This window comes from Lutra lutra, chromosome 17 (genome assembly GCF_902655055.1).
Source record: "Lutra lutra chromosome 17, mLutLut1.2, whole genome shotgun sequence".
Classification (NCBI taxonomy): domain Eukaryota; kingdom Metazoa; phylum Chordata; class Mammalia; order Carnivora; family Mustelidae; genus Lutra; species Lutra lutra.
Window position 1 is genome coordinate 48,565,646 of NC_062294.1, and position 25,198 is coordinate 48,590,843.

The following is a 25,198-nucleotide window of genomic DNA, read 5'->3' on the forward strand; positions in this document are numbered from 1 at the left end:
ATGCGTCGTTGGACGTGGCTGGCCTCAGCGCGCTTGCGGATGACGGAGGGGAAGGAGGCAGAACTCCGCGGTTCCGCCTTAGTGCGCGTGCGCCTTTGTGGGGCGGCCCCTCTGTGGGAGTATAACTCCGAGGGCGAGAGGGCGGTTACTGGGATAAGTAGGTTCGAGTCCTGCCTCTTCAGTGGCCTAGGCTGTATTCAGTGGGGGTGGGGCGGAGGGGAGGAATTTCAAGGTCCTGGGCGCATAAATGAGAACACAGGAATGAATCGAAACTGGCGTGAGCGCTGGAGACTTCCCGCTCTGTAATGGGAGACAGATTAAATCATACATGGAAAGGGCCCAGGTCCGGTTGGACCTTGAAGCACGGCCAAGAGCACTCCAAGCAGAGGGAAAGGTCTAGACGGTCTCGCATTCCGAGTTCCCCCGGGGTGGAAGGTGAGGCAGCACCGATGGGCAGCTCAGATTCTGAAGGGATTTCGGGGCAGGGCCTATCGGGAGACGGGGACCGTGGGGAACCTCGGCGGCCGCCGCAGAGGAGGAGCCCAGGACTAAGGGTCGAAAATTCAAGACTTAGCCCGTAGCAGAGGCCAGTGCGCGCCTGAGGGGGAATACGGGGCCGAGCGCGCGGCCCGCGGAGAGCGCATGGGCAGCGTCTCAGCGCGGGCGGGAGGTTACCTCGGGGAGGAAAGTTCGCTCCAGAGGAGTGTGATTCATACATATGTCGGCGACTGGGGGGAATTTACCACTTTTCATTTGAAATCTCAAAGCGTTTTCTTATTTCTATTTGAATAGGGAATACAGGTACATTCTGACAGGTTTCAAGCAGCCAATGGGGTACACAATAAAAATAAGTCTCTTGCTCTGGTTCCCATATCCCGGTCCTAAAGCACCGGCTCCCAGTATCCTTCTGGAACTGCAGTTAAAGCATTGGCGTTAAGAGCTTGAGTTCTCATAAATGGGTGTTCACATATATGGCACCCGACCTTAACCCTGTCTGCCCGTTTCTAAAATGAAGCTGGCATCAGTGTTCAATGGATGAAAGTTCCCAGAACAGTGCCTAGTGCATAGTAGCTCTGTGTGTCTTGTTTTGTGGTTTACGATGGGAATGATAGTGACTGATTCTGAGCTGCCCTCTCCCCTCCAGGCCTCATCCCTGTGGCCATTTTCTCAGCACTTGTGCCAGGTGGAACTGTTTCCAGGCTGCCACAGGCTGGTTGAAAACACCAGTCACTTAAGTCGAGAGCCCTGTATAATGATTCTCCAGAGACTGTGAGTGTTTCCCAAAGACACACATGGCAGTCAGGCCGTCTGCATTCTGTTAGTCAGTGTCCCTCTTTAGCATCTTCATCTCAGGTGATTACCAGTTTTTCTTTCTTTCTTCCTTTCTTTCTTTCTTTTTTAAAGATTTTATTTATTTATTTGACAGACAGAGATCACAAGTAGGCAGAGAGAGAGGAAGGCAAGCAGGCTCCCTGCTGAGCAGAGAGCCCAACGCCAGACTTGATCTCAGGACTCTGGGATCATGGCCTGAGCAGAAGGCAGAGGCTTTAACCCACTGAGCCACCCAGGCACCCCCGGTGATTACCAGTCTTTCTTAACTGAATTTCTCAATACCAGAACACCCTCCATGCCGGTTTCACAACTCTGAGCAACCCTCAGGTGGAAATGACTTAAAAAAGGTAAAAGAATGGCCCTGACATTGGGCCTACTGTGTACCAGGCTGTGTTTTATATACGTCACTACAACCTTTCCCCTCCCCATTTATCAGATGCAGAAAATGAGTCCAAAAGAGAAGGTTCTTATAGAAGTCCACTAGCCAGGAAGCAGCAGGGCCTGGATTCAAATGCAGGCCCGTCTCACCACAGAGAAGCCCACATTTTTCCCCCTGACAACCGGCAGCCTGCCTAGTGGTGAGTCAATGGTGCAAACAAGCACCCAGAGACCTGCCTTTTTTATGTATTAGTGACATGGTTGTGTGGATGTACCATGCTTTAACCGTTTCCCTATTGATAAACATTTAGGCCGTTTCTGAACTTTAGCTCTCACATTTGCTGCAGTTAATATTGTTGTACCTCTGATGGTATGCTTATGGTAGTATTATCAGTGATATCTTGTTTGAAAGTGGAATTGCCGGTCCGGGCTTGGGAATGTTGAGAGCCATTGCCAAAGGGTCTATTCATTTCTTCATTCACTTCTCTGTTCATTTTATTCATCCATCTACTGAATGAGTTACGGAAGTCTAGTCAGCTGCCGACCATGGCTGTAGGCTAGATATCCTCCAGTGAATAGGAGAGAGCAGCTGCCCTCTAACAGCAGATCTTCTAGTAAAGCGGATGATGTCAGGTAGAAGAGACTTGGAAGGAAAAGTCAGGGTAAGGAAATTTCGAGTGACAGGGGTCAGAGAGTGACAGGTGGTCAGAGAGGTCTCTCTGAAGAGGTGATATTTGAGCAGAGGCCTGAAAAAAGGTAAGGAAATGAGCCATGTGCAGATGCTGAAAAACAGTCAGTGGAAAGACCCCTGGAGGAAGCAGGAGGGGAGCCAGCTGTTGAGAGATTGTCAAGGTGACCAGGTGACTAGAGCAGAGCCAGGGGAAGAGGGGAAGGATTGTTTAGGAATGGAGCTATGGAGAGGGGCCAGGTTACACAGGGTCTTGTAGGCCACAGTAAGGGCTTTGGAAGTTACTTTCCAAGTGATAGGAAGCCATTGGAGGGCCGCGAGCAAGGACCAGCATGTTGGAAGGTTTGTTGTATGAATATTTCTCTAGTGAACACCCCGAATTAATGACAGTGGTTGCTTGTGGGAAGGAGGGTCATAGACTCGTGGATCAGAGTTGTGAGGGCGACTGCTTAAGACTTCTGCATTTATGAGCCATGTGACTGTTTATGCACAAAATGGTTAAAGCACTGCTGGTTGCTGTGGGGAGGATGGCCTGCAGCTGGGCAGGCGTGGACACAGGCCATGAGGAAACCCATGTCCCTGCCTGGACGGGAGATGATGGTGACTCAGGAAGAGGGTTGTGTGAGAGGAAGCATGAATCAGGGATGACTTAAAAGTTATCCTAAAGGTTTTGGGTTTGACCAACTGGATGAAGAGTGATGCTTTTTTATGAAGATGGGTTAAGAGTCATCTTGATGGGAAACTAACAAGCTTTGAACTTACTCTGAGATACTCACTAGATATCAAGTAAGGAGTGACAGTTTGGGGGAGAAGCTAGGATTTGTAGATACACAGTGTTTACTGACTTTATGAAATTTTATTTTGTTAAAAAAAATTTTTTTTTGCTTTATGAAATTTTAAAAGCAAACACAAAAGTATTGTGGTGTAAAGAATTCTCACATACCCATCACTCAGTATTGATAGTCATTTACGTTCCATTTCTCTTGTTCTATTTTCCCCCTCCCACACATAAGCACAGTTTTTACTTGGAGTTTCCTTACTTTTTTAAAGCAAATCTCAGATGTCCTGTCATTTTATTTATTTTTATTTATTTTCTTTTAAGATTTTATTTATTTATTTGACAGACAGAGATCGCAAGTAGGCAGAGAGGCAGACAGAGAGAGAGGGGGAAGAGGGCTCTCTGCTCAGCAGGGAGCCCGATGTGGGACTTGATTCCAGGACCCTGAGATCATGACCTGAGCCGAAGGCAGAGGCTTAACCCCCTGAGCCACCCAGGCGCCCTGTCCTGTCATTTTATTAGCAGGTCTACCAGTATGCTCCATTTGGAGCTTTTAGTGTGTAGATGGTACTTAAAGCCCTGGGGTTGGCCGAAACCATCCAAGTCAATTGAGTAGACAGAGCAGAGGTTAGGCCCTGGGCCTCCCGCATCTAGGAATCAGGGGGAGGACCAGCACCCCAGAAAGGGGGCTGACAGGGAGTAGGAACGTCAGCAGAAGGGATGACCTGGAGCCAAGGGAACAAAGGGTTCTAAAGAGACAGTGATCAGCTGGGGATTAGAGGTCTGGAGAAGTTGTTAGGGGTAGGCGTGGGGTCCACCATGAAGAAAACATGGCTTTTGGGGCATCTGGGTGGCTCAGTCGGTTAAGCTCTGCCCTCAGCTCAGGTCATGATCCCAGGGCCCTGGCTCCCAGCTCCCTGGGGGGTTCTCCCTCTCCCGATTCTCCCTCTCCCTCTGTCCCCCACCGCCATTTGTGCTCTCTCTTTCTCACTCTGTGTCTCTCTCAAATAGTAAATAAATAAATAAATATATAATTTTAAAAAAAATGCTTTCTTTTTTGTCCCTGAGTCTAACTGTTAATGGAAACTTCTCAATATTGTAATACGCATTCTGTGAGGAAAAGTTTATGAGTACTTTTTTTTTTAAATTTAAAGATTTTATTTATTTATTTAACAGAGAGATCACAAGTAGCAGCAGAGAGGAAGGCAGAGAAAGAGAAGGAAGCAGGCTCGCTGCTGAGTAGAGAGCCCAATGCCATGCGGCTCTATCCCAGGACCCTGAGATCATGACCTGTGCCGAAGGCAGGTGTTTAACCGACTGAGCCACCCAGGTGCCCATGAGTACTTTTCCTCAGCTCTTTTTTGGTGAGATGGAGCTTAAGTATGGTCAAGTGCATAAAAGGCACAGACCTTAAGGGTATAGGTCAGTGAATTTTTACAAATCTGTATACTGATATAACTACTAACTAGGTCAGGGTAGAGGTCATTTGCAGCACCCCAGAAATTTGTTTGGCGCGTTTTCCTGTCCATTCCCCTGCCCCACATTGATCTGATTCTGGTCCTAGACAAGTTCTGGCTGCCCTTGAACTTCATATTAATGAAATCACAGAAGGTCTCCTGTGTGTCTGGTTTCCTTTGCTTTTTATGTTGGTGAAAATCTCCCATGTATGAAACGGCAATTGGTTCTGTAAGAACTTACTTTAAAGGATTTCTACCTCCTGGTTGTTTTACAATATCTAAAATCTGAATTTGAATCCCAGATGTTTTGTAGTTCAGGGAGTACATAGTGAACTCTAAACATAACACCGGATCTAAGGTTCTAAAAATTCTAGTGGGGTGTTGTGTTTGTTGTTTTTTTTAAGATTTTATTTATTTATATGACAGACAGAGATCACAAGTAGGTAGGGAGGCAGGCAGAGAGAGGGGAGGAACCAGGGTCTACGTGGACCAGAGAGCCCAATGCAGGGCTCCATCCCAGGACCCCGGGATCACAACCTGAGCCGAAGGCAGAGGCTTTAACCCACTGAGCCACCCAGGCGCCCCTAGTGGGGTGTTTTTAAGGTGGGAGACGGTTCGCTATGCTTCGGAACCGGGTCCTTAAGGAGGTGGGGGGGTTGCTGACAGAGGACAGACGGAGAGAGGAATTAGACTTGAAGCGAAGAGGGGCCTGTTCACCCTGGTAAAAGAAAAAAGAAAGGAAAGCTGTGCCATCCGACATCCCTTCCAGATTGTCAAACCCGCTCTTTTGCATTCTTTGTTGGCAGGTATTCCCCTCAGCATAAAAGCTCAAGATGGGTCCACAGTCTGGTGTTGATGTACATTGTAGGGCTTCCTTGGTGAACCATAATGAAGAAGTGGGTAAACGCTGGTGACGTTTGTTGTAAGTGGATGGGGCAAGAGGGAGAGGACAGTGGCGGGCAGCTACAGCAAGGAATGTTGGGGAAGAGGAGTCCCTGGCAGGAGCAGCTGTGATACTGTGATTTTTTTTTTAAGATTTTATTTTATTTTAAGATTTCTAGTTATTTATTGGTCAGAGAGAGAGCAGAAGCACCGAGAGCTACAGGCAGAACAGGCAGAGCAGGCAGAGGGAGAAGCAGGCTCCCTGTTGAGCAAGGAGCCCCACGTGGCCCTTGATCCCAGGACCCTGGGATCATGACCTGAGCCGAAGGCCCTTAACTGACTGAGCCACGGAGGCGTCCGGATACTGTGATTTGTTTCATGTATTTGGTATGCATCCCATCTCTGGCTCATAGTACCTAAAACCATTGGAATTTTCTGTGGTGAGAGCGGTAGCTGTGTCTTTTGTGATGTTAATGAGGTGGCTTTTGGAAAGTACCTAGGTAACCGAGGGCTGGGGGCTGATTGCCAGGGACCCAACCTTGTGATTAGAGATTAGAATATCCGGTCTGACCCTTGGCCTTTTGGGGGCAGGGAGAGGGGTGTTGGAGGTTGAATCAGTTGCCAGTGGCCAGTGATTTCATTAATGATGACCATGTAAATGAAGCCTCCATCAAAGGACAACCACCCCCACCCCCCGCCAAAACCAACAAGGACAGGATTGTGAGAGCTTGCAGGTTGGTGGACACGTGGAGATGTGGGGAGAGTGGTGCCCCTGGAGAGGGCGTGGTAGCTTCCACCCTTCCCCATACCTTGCCTGGGTGTCTCTTCCCTCTGGCTCTTCCTAAGTTTTATCCTGGCTTATAATAATTATTAATATATGATATATGAGGAATCCGGTAAGTAAAATGTTTCTCTGAGTTCTGAGAGCTGCTGTAGCAAATTAATTCAACCCAAGGGGGCATTTGTTGGAACCTGCGATCTGTAGCTGGTTGGTCAGAAGCACAGGTGTCAACCTGGACTTGCCACTGGCGTCTGAAGATTCAAGGGGGTGCAGTCCTGTAGGACTGAGCTCTTCACCTGTGGACTTGAACTCTGTCTCCATGTGGACAGTGTAGAACTGAGTTGAAGTGTAGGACACCCAGCCGACGGCTGAGAATTGCTTGGTGTGTGAGGGGGAAACCCACACACTAGAATTGGGTGCAGAATCATTAGCAGCCAGGATGGGGTTGGGGGAGACTGGAAGAGGGGTGGGGCTGGACCCTAAACAGCCTGAGACCTGTGGGTATAACACCATGCGATACTATTCGGCAGTGAAAAAGTGACCAGCCTGGATGGAGCTGGTGGCCACTGTGCGGAGCCCAAGAAGCCAGTACACACCAGCATGTAGAGCAGGGTTCAGAGTTGGGCACAAGAGGTCAGGATGGTGGTTACTGGGGATGGAGGAGGGTAGGGAGGGACGGGAGAGCTTTTAGGGGGCCGGAAACTTCTAGCTTGATCTGTGTGGTGGCTGCTTAGGTGAATAAATTCGTAATAATTCATTGAGGCTGCATTTAAAATGTGTGTGCTTTATGTAAAATGGGTCTCAATAAAAGAAAAAAAAAATGAGCTGAGCCAAGGAGCTAGACTTTGACAGAAGAGCAGGTGGGAGCCACGGAAGGGTTTTGGGCCAGGGCCAGACCCGGTCATATCTGAATGTTGGGAGAGTCCTCAGGGTCTGGTGAGGTGGGTGCATGAGAGGGGCCAGGGTCTGCCTCAGCCTCAGCTCCTGACTGGCTTTTTAGCCCTGGTAAGCCCCCACCCCACCCCTTTCTGGGCCTCTTTTCCCCATCGAGTCCTCTCATGGGCATGGAAGCAAAACAAGCATGGGAGGGAAGAAGCCCAGAGCGCAGTGAGACTGAGCTCCTTGACCGAGCGCTCTGGTTCATGCCTGCGTCCCGGCCCCCGGTGCAGGGCCTTCAGGAAGTGCAGATTTCATGAGGCGCAGTGCAGAATCTGCTGGGAGGGGGGCCTCAGGACCGATGCCCCGCTGTGGGGAACGGGAGCAGGTAGGCGGGGGCAGATGCAAGATGCTTCGGAGCAAATCTCCCATGTGTTCTCTTAGTTTCTTTCTCTCTCTCTCTCTCTCTTTTTTTTTTAAGATTTTATTTACTTATTTGACAGAGAGAGACACAGCAAGAGAGGGAAACAAGCCGACCGGGGGCGGGTTGTGGGAGAGGGAGAAGCAGGCTTCCCGCCCACCAGGGAGCCCGATGTGGGACTCGATCCCAGGACTCTGGGATCTTGACCTGAGCCGAAGGCAGATGCTTAATAACTGAGCCACCCAGGTGCCCCATTCTCTTAGTTGCTTAGTGAAGAGCCCCTTCTAACCAGTTCCTACCTCGTCTCAGCAGAAACTACCGTGGTAGAAGGTGAGGAGTTTGGGCCACCCCAGGTCTTCAGTGTTTTCATTCAGTTGATCTTCACTGAGGCCCTGCATGTGCCAGCCCTTGACATTGAAAACACAGTAGAGAACAAAAATGAAAATATGGTGCCGTGATCTCTGAGCTAATGAATGGGCCTGCTGGCTATGTGCTGGCGCTCTGGAGCCAAGCTGCCTGGGTCAGATCCCAGCCCTCCCTGCCCCAGTCTGTACGGTGACTGTGGGCAGGTTTCTTAAATCTCTCTCTGCCTCGGTTACCCCATACATAAAACGAGGCCACAATACCCACTTTGCCTCCTTTTAGAGAATTTATGAGGTCATTTATATATAAAGGGCTGAGCGTGGTGCTGGGCTCAAAAAATATTGTGATAAAGGGGCACCTGGGTGGTTCAGTTCAGTGTCTGCCTTCAGCTCAGGCCCTGTTCCCAGGGTCCTGGAATGGAGCCCCACGATGGGCTCCCTGCTCAGCAGGGGGCCTGCTTCTCCCTCTCCCTTTGCCGTCCCCCCCCCCCTTATGCTGTCTCTCTCTGCCAAATACATAAAATCTTTAAAAAAAAAAAAATTGTGATAGAGACAAGATTCACGGGACTGTGAGAACTTCGGAAAGGGCTCCCTAGAGAAGGGGACATCCAAGCTGAGGCCTAAAGGAGTGTGCCGGCGGCGGTGGGGTGTGACCAGGGGGAATAAGTTTGGTAGGAGATTGGCAACACTGCGAGGAGGGCTTCCTGCAGGGGGAGGGTGTTGGAAATGTCATCAGAGATCCCATCTAGTTCCTGTCTCCTCTGCTCCCAGGTGGGCTGGCGTCCAGAGGAAGGGCAGTCTGTGGCAGCGGGTGGTGCAAGCCCCAGTTTAGCTCTCAGGGCCGACGCATGAGGCTTGCTGTGGATTTGGAGGGAAATCTAAAGATAGCTCAGCAGAGAAGGATGACTCGAAGCCCGGGCTTCCCCGCAAATCGAAGGAAGCAAGGATGAATCAGCTTCTCAAAGTAGAATGAAGTGGCTGTGGGAAGTGAAACCTCAGTTGGAAGGCCTCAGTCCAAGGCCACTCTGTCTCTGACTCACCTCAGACAGGGCAGAAGGAGGGCTTAGCGCCAGGGCAGGCAGGCTGTGAATCAGGGGCCTGCAGCCAGATTCCCGGGCTCTAGACCGGGCTCCTCTTGAAAGCTCAGTTTCTGCATCTTTACAATGGCGTGGGGGAGGGCGGGAAGTCGTTGTGGTGAATTACAGAAGCCGGGCACACAGTAGGACCTTCAGAAGTGCCAGCCCCTTCCCTTTTCCTGTCTGAGTCGTAGAGGATAATGAAATGAGTATGTGGGGTGGTTTGGGGTTCTTGTTAGTCTCCTGATGGGTGAGTAGTCATCTAGGTTCTGGTGAGATGAGTGGGGGGGAGAGGGCAGCAGAAGAAACAGCAGCTGCGTGTTGTGTCTGAAAATCAATAGCAATAATAAAAATGATCAACTGTCTCTTGAGTGTTTGGTTCTTGCTAAATACCCGACCCTCTGTGCCACTCTCTGTTGCCGTCTTCACAGCAGTTCCATGGGAAGGTGGACCCATCTTAGAGGTGAGGTAAATTGTTCAGAGAGGTGAAGCCACTTGCCCAGAGTCACACAGCCAGTGGATGGCAGAGTTAGGCTTTGGACCCTGAACCAAAACCTGGGTTTGAAGCCCTTGCTCTTAGCCTCAGATCTGTGGGGTGGGGGCTGTTGAGGACTTCATGGCCTAGTTGTGGCCTATGGAGCTGGGAGGGGGACTTGGAGTAGGTGTCTGCTTTATAGATTGGGAAATGGACAGGGCAAAGGCCTTACGCTAGATGACCTGCCTGTCGGAAATGTACATATGTTTAGAAAGAAATAGCAGCTTCTTCTGGCTTTGTTGAACATTTATTACAAAGTTAAGAGCAGAGACTGATGAGCTGTACCCCCCCACCCCCTTCTCTGCACCAGATACTCTCTGCAGCTCTGGCAAACTGTGTCCTCCTGGACCTCCCGCCAGGGGGCGCTGCCTCCCGCCACCTCAGCCTCAGGCCCGGTTCCATTAGCTCGGCAATTCCGTGGTCACTAAGGCATCGCAGGATCCTGGACTCTGGGCCCCCAGTCCCCTCCTCCTCTGGGACCCAGGAGTCTCAGCCCCCAGGCACCTCCACTTCTAACTGAAAGCTGGAGGTCATCCATAGCAGCATAGTAAGGATGTTTTTTGTCCAGGGTATGTGGGATAGTAGTGAGACCATTTTCCCTTTTGGGGCAAGGGTTTGGGTGTGTGTGGCCACAGCCTTTCTCCTTGAGCCAGTGTCTCCTCAGTCAGTCAGTGAGTGAGACCACCCTAAGGTGGGGCCCCTTTGGTCCTTGCACTTGAGGTGCTTTATTCATAGGGCTGGGTCAGGAGTAGCAGGGACAGTGTCCTCCACCTCAATCCTGGGGAAAGTAGCTTGGTTCTTCCTCCATGGGTCCTGGGGAGACAAGCAGAGAGATGGATAGATGGGCCGGAAACCAGAGGGAGGGAGAGCAAGAGCAGGGATACTGAGGTGGAGACAGACAGACACCAGTGGACTAAGGGGGAAGAAAGAGGGTGGGTGTACCTGCCACCAAGAGACCAGGCATCTGGACAGAAACTAGGAACATGCCCAGGAACAGGCAGACAGACCATGCAAAGGAAGGGAGAGGGTATTGAGGGTCAGCAAAGGGGAGAAAGAATGTCTCCTTCCTCCCAGGACTGCCAGTCCAGCCCCAAACTTGAGTCCTCTCCTCCAGATAGGCAGAGCAGAAGAGAAAGAGTAGCATCATCTCCAAGGCCATCCCCTAGTCCTTTGGCCACAAGAGGTGCTATCTACAGGTACCATTTCTCCAGGATGTTTTTCTGCCTGAGTCCCAGCGGCCTCACCAGCTACGTGGCCTCCTGGCTTGGTTCTGGAAGCTGCCTCGACCCCAGGGCAGTGCTAAGCAGCTCAGTCAGCATGTCCAGCTTCCCTGCCAGGGCGTCCATCCGCTTCTCCAGGGCCTGATGTGAGCTGCTCAGACCCAGCTGCAAGTCACACAGGATCATGTGCATCTGGGCAGAGAGGGGGAGGTGGGAGGTAGCAGCAGGCCGAGCTAGACTTCCTCCTTATCCCAGCTGCCTGGCTCAGTGCTTTTCACACATGGTTTAAATCCTCTTAAAAGCCTGGGGAGTGAGGATTCCATTCCCATTTTTACAACTACGGAAATGGGCTTGGAACAGTTAAATGACGTGCCCAAGGTGGCTCCTCCGGTAAGGCCTAGCATTTGTGGAACTGATGAACGACTTCAGGATCCACATAAGCGCTTTCATCAGCTTCTCAGACTAGGAGCCGCAGCTTTATCCTCAAGGGTATGAAAGTGTGAGCTTTCTATGAGAATTCTTGAACTCTCAGTTTTTGGCTGGATAATCTTTAGAAATTATGACCTGCCAGTTCTGGCAGATCTAGGCCCCCACCTCCTCACTGAGACCTGCCGTGCAGTTTAGGGGCCCTGCATCTGTGACTGCTTGCCATGGCCTTGGTGCCAAGGGCCACTGTCTGAATTGTCTCGGGCTAATGAGAAAAAGCAAAGGCCGCTTAATAGGCAAAAAGTGCTGTGAGTCAAGCCAAGGGGTGTGATGTTACCATCCCCAAGCACCGGCCGAATCCGGTGGTCCCAGCCGGAGAACGGCAAGCGGAGTCAGCCCCGTGGCCCTGGGCCCCTCTTTGCAATAGCAGCAGAGATGGCCTTTTACTGAAACAATGTGCCCTGTCTGTGTCAGATTTGTTAACTTGTGTTTTATTGGTCTTGCCATTTGTGTTTGAACTTGGTTTGTATATTTGCTTTGGTTTTATTGCTGTCTAAGAGTCATAGTTGGAAGGAATTTTGTATCCGTCCGCATTAACTCGACAATAAAAATAATGTAAAACCAAACACTAAAGTTCTTTGTGCGATTTCTTTTTCTAAGGTTAAAAGGGATCGGTCCCCTCCATGAGTTTAAGAAACTGTCATATCATTCATTCAACCACAAACCTTTGTTGAACGTGTGTGTTTTTGCCAGACCCCTGCCAGTGTTCGTTACGCTGGGGCTGATGTCCCTGCCAGCTGCCCTGGCCTCCCTTTTCTTCCAGACCCTTCCTCCCACAGGATCCTGGTACCTTGGAGATGTCCACCATGGAGTTCACTTGTTCCCGGAGCTTTCTGTGTTTCAGTCGTACCTGGCGGAACCTGTGGGAAGAAGCTGGAGGTCAGAAGTGATCCCAGCTCGGGGATGGGCTAAGCGGAGGAGAGACTCACATAGATGTGGTCCGGTGAGGAAGGGTTGCCAGAGCTGAAACCCCCCTAAGCCCATCTCTTAGGTAGCGTCCCAGGTATCCTGACTGCCCCCCCCATACAGATTGGCACGGACCCACAGACACAGACGCGCAGGACAAGCCATCACAGAGTCACCGTGAGGTCTAGGTGGACATCTGTTCAGCGGGCCTGCATGCCGGTGTCCCAGCCTGGCTTCACACGCACATTCGTTGCCACACACCATGTGGAAGGGAGGAGATGCGAACAGAGGGAGGCCCTCACCTGTTGATGGCAGCCAGCAGCCTGCGCTGGTGCCTGCGGGCAGCCCCGCGCTCCTTCCTGCGTGTGTGTTTGTAAAACATCCAGGCCTCTTGCAGCACTCGGGCAGCTGATTCCTTCATCTGGGGGTGGGCACAGTGTCAGTGGAGGCAGACCCCTAGGGCTCTGGGAGGAGGAAGGGGTGGCGTCTGGACTCCTGGGTCTGAGGGAGGCGTGTGCCGTGGGTGCCATATGCCCATCCTCACCTCTTTGGCATACTGGATGTCCATCATGAAGTTGTGCACGTGCTTCTCTGCCTTATTAAACTCCAGCTTCCGGGCCACCACGGCCACCAGCAGGGCTGTGCAGCAGACCCCCTGTGGGCACAGCAGACACTATGACGGAGGGCGGTGGGGCTCCGGGGCCACCAGACTCCCTCCTAGAACCCTCCCAACAGCCACAGAAGGCAGGCCAGACCACCCCCGGTGGACAGATGAACAGGCCCAGAGAGGGGAATCGGGGTCCCACACACCCCGAGGGGGTGGAGCCAGGATCAGAGGTCATGTGTCTGAGTCCCACTTGTGGGTGTAGTGTTTATACCACCAGAATGCTCTTTTTTTTTTTTTTTTTAGATTTTTAAAAATTTATTTATTTGACAGAGAGAGAGAGAGAGATCACAAGCAGGCAGAGAGGCAGGCAGAGAGAGAGAGGAGGAAGCAGGCTCCCCACTGAGCAGAGATCCCGATGCGGGGCTCGATCCCAGGACCCTGAGATCATGACCTGAGCTGAAGGCAGAGGCTTTAACCCACTGAGCCACCCAGGCGCCCCCAGAATGCTCTTTTGTTAAAGGTATGATTGGAGAAGGGGAGAAGGGCTGATCTTGGGTAAGAGGTAGAGCTTGGGCTCCTTCGGGAGCCCTTCCTCCCCACTGCTCACAGCCAGTTAGCCATCAGGTCACTAAAGGTGTCCCTCCCCCTCCTTCCACCCCTCTGGCTCCTGGCCACTTCTGGCCCCGTCCTTTTCCTCCTGGACCATCTCCTGACCTGGACCTGAGGGAGATCTAACATTATAACCCTGCCCCCTTTACCCTACTGCCCCAAACTTCTTACCCTCACTTTCAGAGCCTTCAGACAACTCAGACAACTCAGCCTGACCTCAATCTGCCATAGCTTCCCGAGCATCTTGGTCTGAACACTCCCCGCTTCTCCCAAGACCTCTGAACCGCCAGCTGCTTGGTGGTACCTGCTGTTCTTCCCTGAGTTACAGTGAATTTTCTTCTGAAGTCTTCCCCTTCCCCAAAATGTGTCTCAGCTCAAGAACACTCTGAACAATTTACTGGTTATAAACACTGGTTCCAGGAACACTTGTGTCCCAAGCCCAGCTCTGAGCACGTTACTTAATGTCTCAGGGGCTCACTTTCTTCCCTATAAAATGGGCATGCCCTCACAGTATTACTCTGTGGGTTCCTTAAGTGAACACCTGGAAAGGGTTCAGCGGAGAGGCTGGCACAGAGTCTGTACTTTATAAAGTTACTTGTGATTATCCCATTGTGTCAGGGAACCTCCCTGCCAGAAACTGAGCTGTGAGCTCAAGTGCAAATTGCCTGATCTCTCTAGGTCTGTTTCTCCTTGTGTCAAATGCGGGAGGAGGTCCCAGGCAGCCCCGAGGGTCCCTGACCCTTTGGGAGTGTTTTCCTGGCTGAATCTCTGCTCCTCTTTCTTGGTCCCAAAGACTCACTCCTATGGGGAGGGGATCACACTTTCCCATTACCCCATCCATGACCAGTGGAAATGTAGCATATCTTTTCTAGGACAGCTTCAGGACTGGGGGCCGGCAGCCCTGGGTAGGCAGAGCCAAATCGCAAGGGGAGGTGAAGGCCAAGGCTTTGGTGCTGGGTCCTGGACGAGGATAGGGGCCAGGAAGGGGGAGCTGGATGCCTGGGTCTATGAAGGGAAGGTGGTAGATGTCTGGTTTCAGGAGGAGACCAACTCTGGGGAGCCTCTGCCTCATCCTTGACATGAGCTAGGGTGGGCAGCTGGATGCTTGCGACCAGTTACAAATGACAGCCTTCCGACCCCCACCCCTTGACCCATTTGCCAAGCATTTCCTATGTGCTGGGTGCTGAGACCCTATGTGTGGTTTAACTCATCTCAGGAACCCCATGAGGAATACATTAGTATCAGCATCCCCGTTTTATTATAGGCTTGATCCCAGCTTGGAAGGGGCAGAAGCAGGATCTGAAGACAGGCAGACTGACCCCACAGGCAGGCTTTGGATGAAGCCCTAATGGAGGCTGGAGACTAGGTTCCTGTGTCCTGGATAAGCTGGGAAACCAAGGGCCTGTGTCCTAGACTGAGAGGGTAAGGGGGTGAGGAGGAGGATGTCTGAGCCTTCATGAGGCTCAGAGTGGATTCCTGGATTCTGGAAGGAAATGGGGCTGGGAAGTCAGGGGCCTATGTTTTCCAGGGTGGTGAGTTCTAGGGTCCTAAGTTCCAAGGAGAACAAGGATTTAGGGGATGGGTTCTTGGATTTTGAAAGGAAATGGGGCTGTGGGTGTCCAGATACCCAAGTTCCTTGGGGGTGGTGTCCTTGAGTCCCTTTGTTGGCTCCATGATTTCTTTGGGCCCAAGAGATACGCAGTTGGGGGTAGGGGTGGGGTCCTCTAGGGGGCTGTACTCACCATGACTCCAGTGCAGAGACAAACAATCTTGCCCCACATGGTGCCTGGCACCACGTCTCCATAGCCAATGGTCAGGAATGTGATGGGGATCAGCCACAGTGTGTCTGAAAGGTGTCCGGTGGCATTAACGGCCTGCCTGTGGGGAAGGATGGGTTAGTTCTAAAACCCTACCCCAGGGCTTCCCTTGATGTCTGATATTCTCCTTCCTAACACACCCACAGTCCCCAGAAGCATTCAGAGAAAGAGTCTGTAAATTCTGGGCTTTGGAGAGCCTGCCTGGCTTCCTCTCTGCTATGCGAGCTGGGCAAATATGCTCAGCCTTTCTGGACTGTGGCATTTGAACCTGGATCCAGCCAATTCCAAGGCTTGTTTGGTTTTCGTTAGGCTACCAGGACTGCTGCTTTCTGAGCAGGTTGAGAGGTTGAGAGGGGACAGAAACCCAGCCCAGAGTCCTCTTGTCACACCCTGGCAGGGATCTGCATACACACAGAGGAAGGGGTGATTTTTTTTCTCTTTTCTTTTCTCTTCTCTTCTCTTCTCTCTCTCTCTTTCTTTCAGATTTTATTATTTTTTTAAATTAACCTCTACACCCAGTGTGGGGTTCAAACTCACAACCCCAAGATCAGGATTCAGATACTCCACCAACTGAGCCAGCCAGGCACCCCAGAGGTGCCTTTTTCTAATGTTCATAAAGATGCTTTATGGCCTACAGGTGGTCCTGACAAGACTAAAAAGGCAGGATCCTGCCCTCCCTTCCCCCCACTTCATAGAAGGGGACATTTAATTTGAGCCATGGAAGGGACTGAAAATCCTGATTTGTCTAAACTTGAGCCCACAGACCCCTTGTATAAGGGTCAGCAAGGAACGCTTCATTCGTGAGGCCCAAGACATGTCAGACCCACTACTCTAGTGTTTGGATGTGGAGACTGAATTTGCACTGTTAAGCCCTACTCCCCTCATCTGGAAGTACATTCAAGTTTGAGGACTTCTGCCCTGGGGTTGAGAAATTTGACCCCCCTTACCCACCCTCCCACTTTTCAGATGAGAAACATGGTGGCAGGAAAACAGAGCCTACAAGATGTATCAGTTAAAAATCCTGAAAGAGGGGTGCCTGGGTGGCTCAGCGGGTTAAAGCCTCTGCCTTCAGCTCAGGTCATGATCCCAGGGTCCTGGGATCAAGCCCCCACATCAGGCTCTCTGCTCTGCTCTGTGGGGAGCCTGCTTGCCCCTCTCTCTCTCTGCCTGCCTCTCTGCCTACTTGTGATCTCTGTCTGTCAAATAAATAAATAAAATCTTTAAAAAAAAATCCTCGAAGATTAGAATTGCTGGGGAGACTTCAAAGATGGTAAAATTTCACACCCATTTCACAGATGAGGAAACAGAGGGTCAGAGAGAAAGGATCTAAAGCCAGTGCTTGTCTTTCCCCACCTCCCTTCAAGAATCCTTTCCCAGGGGTGCCTGGGTGGCTCAGTGGGTTAAAGCCTCTGCCTTTGGCTCAGGTCATGGTCCCGGGGTCCTGGGATCGAGCCCTGCATCGGGCTCTCTACTCAGCGGGGGGCCTGCTTCCTCCTCTCTCTCTCTCTGCCTGCCTCTCTGCCTGCTTGTGATCTCTATCAAATAAATAAATAAAATCTTAAAAAAAAAAAAAAAAGAATCCTTTGCCAGATGTACTAAACCAGAGGTCCCAAACTTGAGCCGGGGTCAGAATGCCTTGTTAAAACAGACTGCTTGGCCCCCACCTGCCAGAGTTTTGGATTTGTTAGGTGTGGGTAGGGCCTGAGAATTTGGATTTGCAGCAGGCTCCCAGGTGACACTGCCAGTTCTGGAACCACACCTTAGGACCAACTGGCTAAGATTAATGTCACTTTCTTTATCTGTAAGAGAGAGGACCTGAGGCCCAGCTTGTGTCTGTCCAGTAGGCAGCCTGGAATCCTCCATCCATTCCCTGCAGGAAATTTCCTTCCAGAGCAGCCCCAAATCACCACCATCCCAGGATGGCGGGGAGCACCCCAGTGCATCTGTGCTAATTCAGAAAAGGTGTCCATATCCTCCAAGGAGGCAGTTGCAACCTTTGGCCAGGCCCCAGTACCTGGGTTTAGAGACTGAACAGGTGCCCCGAGACCTAAGACAGGACAGGTGTGGAAGCGGGGAAGGAAGGGCTTGCTAGGGTCTGTGTGTGTCTGGGGAGACTGGAGGCTGCAAGCGGAGGAAGGGCGGGAGCTGGCCCGTTGGTTCCTCCCTGCCCAGTGGATGAGTGCGGACCCCCGGGGGCAGCTGGGGCTGTGAGCGGCTTCTCCAGATGCTCTAAGTCCCCCCCACCCTTCACCGCAGCACCCTCACCTCTCAGCCACCGACAGCACCCAGGCGGTGGTGAGCCAGAGGCCAAGCGTGAGGCAGAGCAGCAGGCGACCGGGGTGCGTGTTCATGTACAGCTTGGCCACGAACCAGTGGCGGAAGCGGACCTGGTTGAGGGCGCCGATGCTGCGGTAGGACGCGTTGAGCAAGACGCCGCTGCGCAGGAGGACCGCGCGGGGCACCAGGTAGAGGCGAAGCAGCATGGCCAGCGACAGCAGCGCCTCGCCCTCATCCAGGAAGCCCGGCCAGGACTGCGTTGCCGCCGCCGTGGGCCCGGACCCCACACCCTGGGCGCACCGCGGACCCTGCACCGGCGCAGGATGCAGCGCGCACACAGCCAGCTCCAGCACGATCTGCGCCGCCTGCCGCCCGGTCAGCGCCACGCGCCAGTCCCGGAGCCCGTTGTCAGTCATGAACAACTGCGGGGAAGGGACAGACGGGGGAGGGGGTCACAAGAAGGTCAGGTGGCCGCCCGCCTGCCAGAACCAGGAGATAAGGGGGGCCGTCCACCAGGGTCAGGATGGGTGGGGTTGGGGAGGGTGGGGAAGGAGTGGGGCAGGGCCTTGAGGAGGACCTCTCTCCACTTTCTTCCTAACGCCCTCCCCCTCGGTTTCGGCCCGCTTCCAGAATTTCCTGTGTACCCCCACATTGTTCTATATATTGAAGGTACCGGTGCACAGAGCAGAAAGCCCTGCCTCCTGGGAGCCTACAGTCCTGATGCACGGAGCCACCTCCTCCTGTTTCTGGGGCCGGGGGAGTAATTAACTGAAAACCGCACCCCATAGCCAACATTTACAGGGCACTTTGAATGGACCAGGCACTGCTCTATCTGCTTTACATGTTATGACTCAGGGAATGCTCCCAACACAGTGAAATCGAAAGCATTTTACCCCCATTTTACAGGTGCAGAAACTCAGGCCCTGGTCTTTCAGCTGTGGCGGTACAGCTGAGCTACAAATCCAGGCCACTTAACTGTTTGACTAGTGATGATAATGTGTACTTTCTACTGAGCAGGTGCCACAGGGGGAAATGACTACACATGATGGGTAACCCCCATTTTATATACAGAGGTTTTGGGGGAAGGGGTAGAGGCAACAGGATCTAGGGATGTGGGGGATGGGATGAGGGGAGGGCGCTGGTGGAGAGTTGAGGGCCAGGATGAGACAGGACGTGGGAGGGGGGTGATGGGTGGAACGCCCCCCCACCCCTGGAGTCTAGGGGGTAATTGGCACAGAGGTGGGGAGCTCAGGAGTAGGGAAGGACCCTCAGGCACATAGCCTGGATTTCAGGTTACTTGGAACTGGAGTAGGTGGGGCCCCGGGCATGGAGGACAGAGATCTGGGGGGCTGGGCCTGGAGTGAGGCTGCCTGGGGGTAGGAGCTCTCAGCATCCATGGGCATGCAAGGGGGGACAGGGCTACAGGGGTGCATGGGACTGGGTTGCTCCAGGAGGCTCGGTCTGTCTATCTGTGGTTCTTCTCATCTTGGTGGGTGAGGGTGTGGACAAATGTCAGGGTGGAGAAACCTCATTACTCAGACCAGGAGGAGGAGGAGGGTGGAAAGTGTGAGCTGACAGGGAGCCGTGGGGGCTGGGGGGGAGTAAGGAAGGGGCCCAGGGGTGGGGCCTGCCCTACCTGGACCTCTTTGGCGTGAAATGCCACGATAAGACAAAGGAGCAAGAAGGTGGAAATGCTGATGGTGCATTTAACCAGGAACAGGGAGAGCGCCCACTGTTGGAAGGGACAGAAAAAGGGGTAAGATCCTAGGTTCCCAACTGGTCAGTCCCCTCTACCTTCCTCCCATAATGCCATCCCTTCTCAATTCCCAATTTCCTGGCCTCCGCCACCCATTCCTCCCTGCCTGTCCTCCCCCCACCCCCGTCCCTGCAAAACCTGGTTCCACCCAGTGTCTCAGTTTTGGGGAACTCTCAAAACCATCTGGTCCCCAAAGAAAGTGGTCTCTTCCTTCCCAGCCTGACAGCCCTGGCTCAGATGCCGGTGTGTACCCTCCTCTTCAGCCTTTCTCATAGGATCCACACCTGAGGGGAGACCTTACAGCTCACAGCCCTTTTTAATTCCCCCATCCCCTCCCCCACCAAAAATAGTTCCTCAGTTAGGGGGTGGGGGAGTGGGGAGGTCTAGAAACAGACATCTGGCCTCCAGAAAGTTCCCCGGCCCTTCCCTGACCACACAGCTGGTCCAACCCTGGAAAGCAACCTGCCTTAGAAGATCCTACCACCTTCCCAATTCCCCAAGAAGCCTAGAAATGATCACCCAATACTCAAGAATGAATGACACCCTCCCACCCCCCACCCCATCCAGGACACTGGGTCCCCGAGACCCCAGTCCCAGCTCTGAGGAACACCCCTGGGTCCTGGCCCCTGCATCTCCTTCCCCCTGCTCTCTCTCCTGGCTCTAAGCCCAGGGCAGATCTGGCCGGAAGCACATGGCCTCCAGAAACCACGGAGAGACTTTTTTTTTCCTCTCTCTTTGTGTGGCAATACCTTGGAGAGATCTAGAATTCTGGAAGAAGAGGTTTAGGGGGGCCTGGGACTGCTGGATCCCCTAGGAGGAGTGGGGAGGGGTCCCTGCCTGACAAATGTTGTGGGGGAGGGGGATCCACCTGGGCTCCCCTGCTGAGCTCAGCACCTGTTTCTCGGAAGATGTCTGCCAGCTCCCCCAGCAGGCCAGGGCCCCACCTCTGTGCAGGGGAAGAGGGCCAATTTCCTGCCCCAGGGGACCTGCCCCCCCAACCCTCCCCAAACAATGGTGCTGTTGTTCTTAGCCCTCCCCTACCCCCTTATCCTCCTAAGCCTCCCTGGTTCCCTGTCCCTTTCTTTAGTTTGTCACAAACTCCACTCCGCTAGACACACCCCCTGCCCACACGGCACCCGACTTCTACTTTGCTGGTTCCTCTTCCCCCAAACCCCTGACTCAGTCTCTGAAATTTCCCTGTCTCTGGGGATGCTTCTGTTTCAATCTCTGTTTATGTCTGAGGGTCTCCGTTTCTGTCAGACTTTCCATCTTTCTGTGTGTATCTCAACTTGGGGAACTCTGTCTTTCACTGTCTCTTACTGCATCATTGTCTCTGTCTCACACCGCCTTTGTCTCTCAGTGTCTCTGTCTCTCAGTCTCAGTCTCTCTCCACCCCTCCTCCTGCTGATTTCAACAGCTTGTTCCCCTGCACTTCCCCAGCTGGGCACCTGCCTCTCCTTCAGCCCCTCCCCACTGGGGAGCAGGTGTCTGCGTCCCTGCAAAATGGGCTCCTAAGACTGAGATGGCAGTGGAGAGGAGGCATGGATGTTGTCAAGGCCCAAGTAGAAAGGGGGTTGAGGAGGACCCGTAGGGCCACCTATCTCAACCCTTACCCCCAGTTTACAGATGGGGAAACTGAGGCCCAGAAAGCTGCAGCAGCTTTCCTAGAGTCCAGCTGCTGGAGACAGCAGACTGACAAATGGCAGAGGGAAGGAAGAAATGAGAGGTGAGAAGGGGGAGAGAGGGAGTAAAGAAGGAAGGACCCCCTGTCCCTTTCCATCTGCAGGGAGCTCAGGCCCCACCTCCCCTGCTGGGTGGGGTTCTGAAGCGTGGGAGCGGCGGGTAGGCCCTGGCCATGCTTCCTGTTGGCATGGGCTTCGGTAGCCCCACCCCCCTGTGCCCGCTGCCCTGGCCTCGGCTCCCAGGCCAGAGGAAGCTGGCCTGCCCTGACCCTCCGTGTGGCTCCTGGTCACTTTGGAACTGCGCTCCTCTGCCACCACCCCCAAATCCAAGCCTGAACCTTCCTCCTCCAGGAATGCCCCCCAACCCAGTCCTCACGTCAGCGTCCCCAGCCAACCCAATTCCACATCCCTTACCCTAGACAGTTCTCCAACCCCTCCTTTCCGGTTAAGCAACTCTGTTATGTCCTTAAACCACTGATTCTGACCCCTGTCCTCTATCTGCCCCATCGCTGCCCAGACTGAGGCTGGAATGTGCCGAGAGCCTGCTCAGACCTGTCCTGGCCCCACCTGTCCTTTTCCTCCCCACCGACTCTATCAGGCCCCCCTTCCCCCAAAGACGTTCTAAGCCTCCTTCAGACCCAGGAGCCTGGGCTCCCTGCCCCCTCCCCTGGGACCTAGGAGCCCAAGACACTGTACACCTACTTCTCCATTATGCCCCAGAATAGCATGCAGACCCTGGGGAGGCTGGGACTGATGCACATGGGAGGGGCAGGGGGCTGTTTCCCATTTCCCACCCCCACCCCAGCCAGTATTTTTGGTCTCTGCCCTCTGCTGGGGAGGCACTGGGTAAACCTGCGTTTAGATAAGGACCAAGGAGCCGCCTCCTAGTTGGAAGAAGTTAGCCTTTCTCCCCACCCTTCCTTCACTGAACCTGAGGCTACCCCTCCCCTGATCTCTTCTTGGGAGACTGGAGGATCTGGTCAGCCACCCCCTGACCTCAAGGGGTCCCGGGCTTCCAGGTGTCCCATACAAACCTTCAAAGACTGAGACACTGAGACCCATGTTCCCTTCTTTTTGCAGAGAGAGCCCTGAACATTTATCTCCCTTGGGCCCCAGGAGTCCAGACCCTCAGCCCCCTCCTCCTTCAGGCCCAGGAATCCAGACCCCTAGCTCCTCCTCCCTCAGAGTTAGGGGTTCAGGTCCCCTGGTCCTCCCCTCTCAGACCTAGGACTCCAGCCCCTCCTCCCTCACACTTAGGGTCCTGACCACCAGTCCCTCCTCCCTTAGACCCAGGAGTCTCAGCCCCCAGCCTCCCGTGGCCCAGGATAAGAGCTCCACTCACCGGGCACCCTCCGAACCACAGCATCTCCGCGTGCAGCACCATGAGTCCAATGCCAACTCCCGCCAGCGCTAGCGCCCAGCCAGCCAGCCACTTCTCCTGCTCCAGCAGCCGCTTTCGCCGCTGTAGGGCCCCCAGGCCTGGCACCAGCTCCCCGCCCATGGCCCCTGCGGTCTTGGGGCTCAGCCAGCTTCCTGCCCAGGGTCCCCCACCTCGCAGCACACAAAGGGCAGCCACTGTGGCTTGCAGGTCCTCGGCCTGCTCTGCTCCTCGCTCTGGGGCTCTTGCTTTGAGGCACAGAGGAGTCTGTGCCCTCTGGGGGTGGTGACGGCTGGGCAGGGCAGGGAGGGGCCGGCATGGCCCTTGGGCAGATTGAAGGCTCCCCAACCACCCTTCGCAGCCTGAGGAGGGACTGGGGTGTGTCTTGGGGCAGAGCAAGGAAGAGGCGTGCATCCACGTGGATGAAGACACATACTGGCACACAATAGATTTTGTCACACAAAACGGTCTGCCCTCTGTAACACACACCTAAACTCAGCCACACCCAGACACCACAAGACACCCGGTTACAAACCCTCACACACACCACGGCCGGAGACGGGACCGAACACACATGGGGCACACACCACAACCTACAGTGAGTGACTCACAACTCCCTGATGAGCTCTGCAGCCCACAGCCACACCCAGACACCACACAGATGGTGTGACACACGCCGGCACTCAGCACGGCAGGCAGTGCCCTGTGGCTCCCGTGACCACCCAAACCGTTCACGCACAGGCACAGAAAACTGCAATCGAAACTGGGACAACATCCTCTTGCCCAGACAGTCACCCCCAGGCTCTCTTGCTCCATTAGCACAACACACACCAACGGTTCCGCAGACATACATCAGGTTACTGAGTCACACCCACGTGCCGCACTCAACATCCCTGTGTGAACCATGTGCTAACGGCGTCCCAGACGTGATACACCTGTGCACTGGCGCCCAACACGTGTGGACACACAACATTTGGGGACAAACCATGGCAGTCCTCAGGCCCCCAGCACACAGTGAAACACACGCGGATGGCATGTGACAGGTCACACTCGCACAACGATCCACAGCACACACAGACTCACCAGGACATACAACACGCCCCAGCGCCCAGAGCCATTCAAACGTGTGGTCAGAACAGTGGGAACGGACACGTGTAGAGACCTGCAGTGCACAGCGACACACACAGAAACCCAAACAGCCCGGGATAGGTTTTGGTGCCTCACAGGGACACGACCTAGAATAGTAGCCCCGGGGGTGAGGGTGGGGGGCAGGGCCCCTGACATGGAAATGCAGCATCGCCTCTGACTGACAAGCCACAAATGGCACACCATATACTCCAACACACGTGGCCACACAAACACCGAGCGACACAAAACATGCTGCCAAAGTATTTCCCAACACTACCTTTTGTGAACACCCTGGATCACGTAAAACATCAGGTGGGACCCACTGACACAGCTGACACCTAAGCCTGCGACAACACCACACACCACACCAGGGGCTACCCTCCGCTGCGGCGTACTACATAGCCACACAAACACAGCACACTCTGAGTGTGGCCACCCAGGCTGTGTTCTCGGCAGGGAAAGGAGAGCCCGCCCCAAATGGACACAGCCCTGGGCATGACCCATAGGGTCACATCTCTGACTGACAGCTCACCTTTGCACCAAAAAGGCATGTAACAGAGACACAACACACAGTGATGGACAGAATAGCAAATGCAGTACAGGGTCACTCCCGGAGGGACACGCGGTGTGCTGGAATGTCACTGCGTGCAACTGTGCCGGAGAAGCACACGGGTCTGTGTGCCATACATGGGGACACAGACCCAAACTCTGGGGAGATGCCGGCCAGGTTACACTAAACACCTCGCACACACTGACCTCTGGAACACAGCCAGTAGCCAGGCAGGCACTACTCTAGAGGGAGCTCACAGACACGACCCCTCTCCCTCCCGTGTCAGATGTCAAGCAGGAACACGGACCCGCCAGCCACAGGGAAACGAGACACTCACGCACAGACATGTCTGGCAATGCACCAACACAGCCCACGCAGACACACCCGGAGACACCAAATCGCACACACACAGACACACCCGGTGACAAAAACACAACCCGTGCTGGTGCCCCGCCCGATCCGTGGCACCCATGTGATTCCCAGTCTGGGTAGAGAGTGATGGAGACACACCCGGGCACACCCAGACACACCCAGACACCATGCGCGTGCCCGCGGGGAGAGAACGCTGCTGCCGGCACCCTGGAGGCTGCGGCCGGGATGCCCCCCAGCTACCCGCCACCCCTGTGGCCTGGCTCTGGTCTCTCTGCACCTCTCAGGTTCTTGGGTCTTACCTGGGAATCCTCCCTCAGTCTCTCCTGCTCTAGAAGCCGCTGGGTCTGTGCTGTCTTTATCTCTGTCTCTGCCTTTCCCTGTCTCTCTTGTGCTCTCCCCCATTCCTTGACCTCTGTCTCTTCTGGCTCTGTCTCTCAGTATCTCTGACTCTCTCAGTATCTCTTCTCTCTCTCTCTCTCTGTGTCTCTCAGCCTCTTTGTTTCTCTGTGTCTCTCTTAGCATCTCTATCTCTGTCTCCATCTTTGTGTCCCTGTTTTCTATTTCATCCCCTCTCCTTGTCACTGTCTCTCTGTCTCCATCTCTGTCTGTGCTCTCTGTGTCCCTGCCTTTTGCTGACTCTAGGTCTCTCTATCTCTGCCCGTGACTCAGTTTCTCCGTCTCCATCTCCCTGCCTCCAGACCTCCCTTTGGACCTCTCTCTCTGGTTCTGCCTCTCTCTCTGGACCTCTCCATGCTTGTCTCTGCCTCAGCTGCTCTCTTCCATCCACCAGCACAGCTGGGGGCAGCCATGCCCTTTCTGGTTCCACCAGCCCCACTCAGGGACA

The 25,198-nt window shown here is 53.7% G+C and overlaps 1 protein-coding gene and 1 long non-coding RNA gene across 5 annotated transcripts; one reads left to right on the forward strand and one right to left on the reverse strand.

The window, feature by feature from the left end:
- Window positions 1-178: 178 nt before the first annotated feature.
- On the forward strand, window positions 179-13,156 carry LOC125089089 (uncharacterized). 3 transcript variants are annotated; one of them, XR_007123854.1, is made up of 4 exons: window positions 179-435; window positions 1,145-1,353; window positions 1,769-1,910; window positions 13,126-13,156. It is a non-coding gene; the product is annotated as an uncharacterized LOC125089089 (long non-coding RNA). The 3 variants fall into 3 exon arrangements; XR_007123853.1 differs by lacking the exon at window positions 13,126-13,156 and adding an exon at window positions 5,440-6,936; XR_007123855.1 differs by lacking the exon at window positions 13,126-13,156 and adding an exon at window positions 4,353-4,367.
- KCNN4 (potassium calcium-activated channel subfamily N member 4) lies at window positions 9,798-24,806 on the reverse strand. 2 transcript variants are annotated; one of them, XM_047710910.1, is made up of 9 exons: window positions 22,269-24,804; window positions 19,125-19,220; window positions 17,477-17,910; window positions 15,137-15,272; window positions 12,723-12,833; window positions 12,481-12,599; window positions 12,063-12,132; window positions 10,811-10,978; window positions 9,798-10,379 (listed from the first exon to the last, which is right to left on the reverse strand). In XM_047710910.1, the coding sequence occupies exons 1-8, from the start codon at window positions 22,716-22,718 to the stop codon at window positions 10,814-10,816; spliced, it is 1,581 nt and encodes a 526-aa protein (XP_047566866.1). In that variant the 5' UTR covers window positions 22,719-24,804; the 3' UTR covers window positions 9,798-10,379; window positions 10,811-10,813. The 2 variants fall into 2 exon arrangements, with proteins under 2 accessions (XP_047566866.1, XP_047566867.1); XM_047710911.1 differs by lacking the exon at window positions 10,811-10,978 and having other exon boundaries at window positions 22,269-24,806.
- Between the last annotated feature and the right edge of the window lie 392 nt (window positions 24,807-25,198).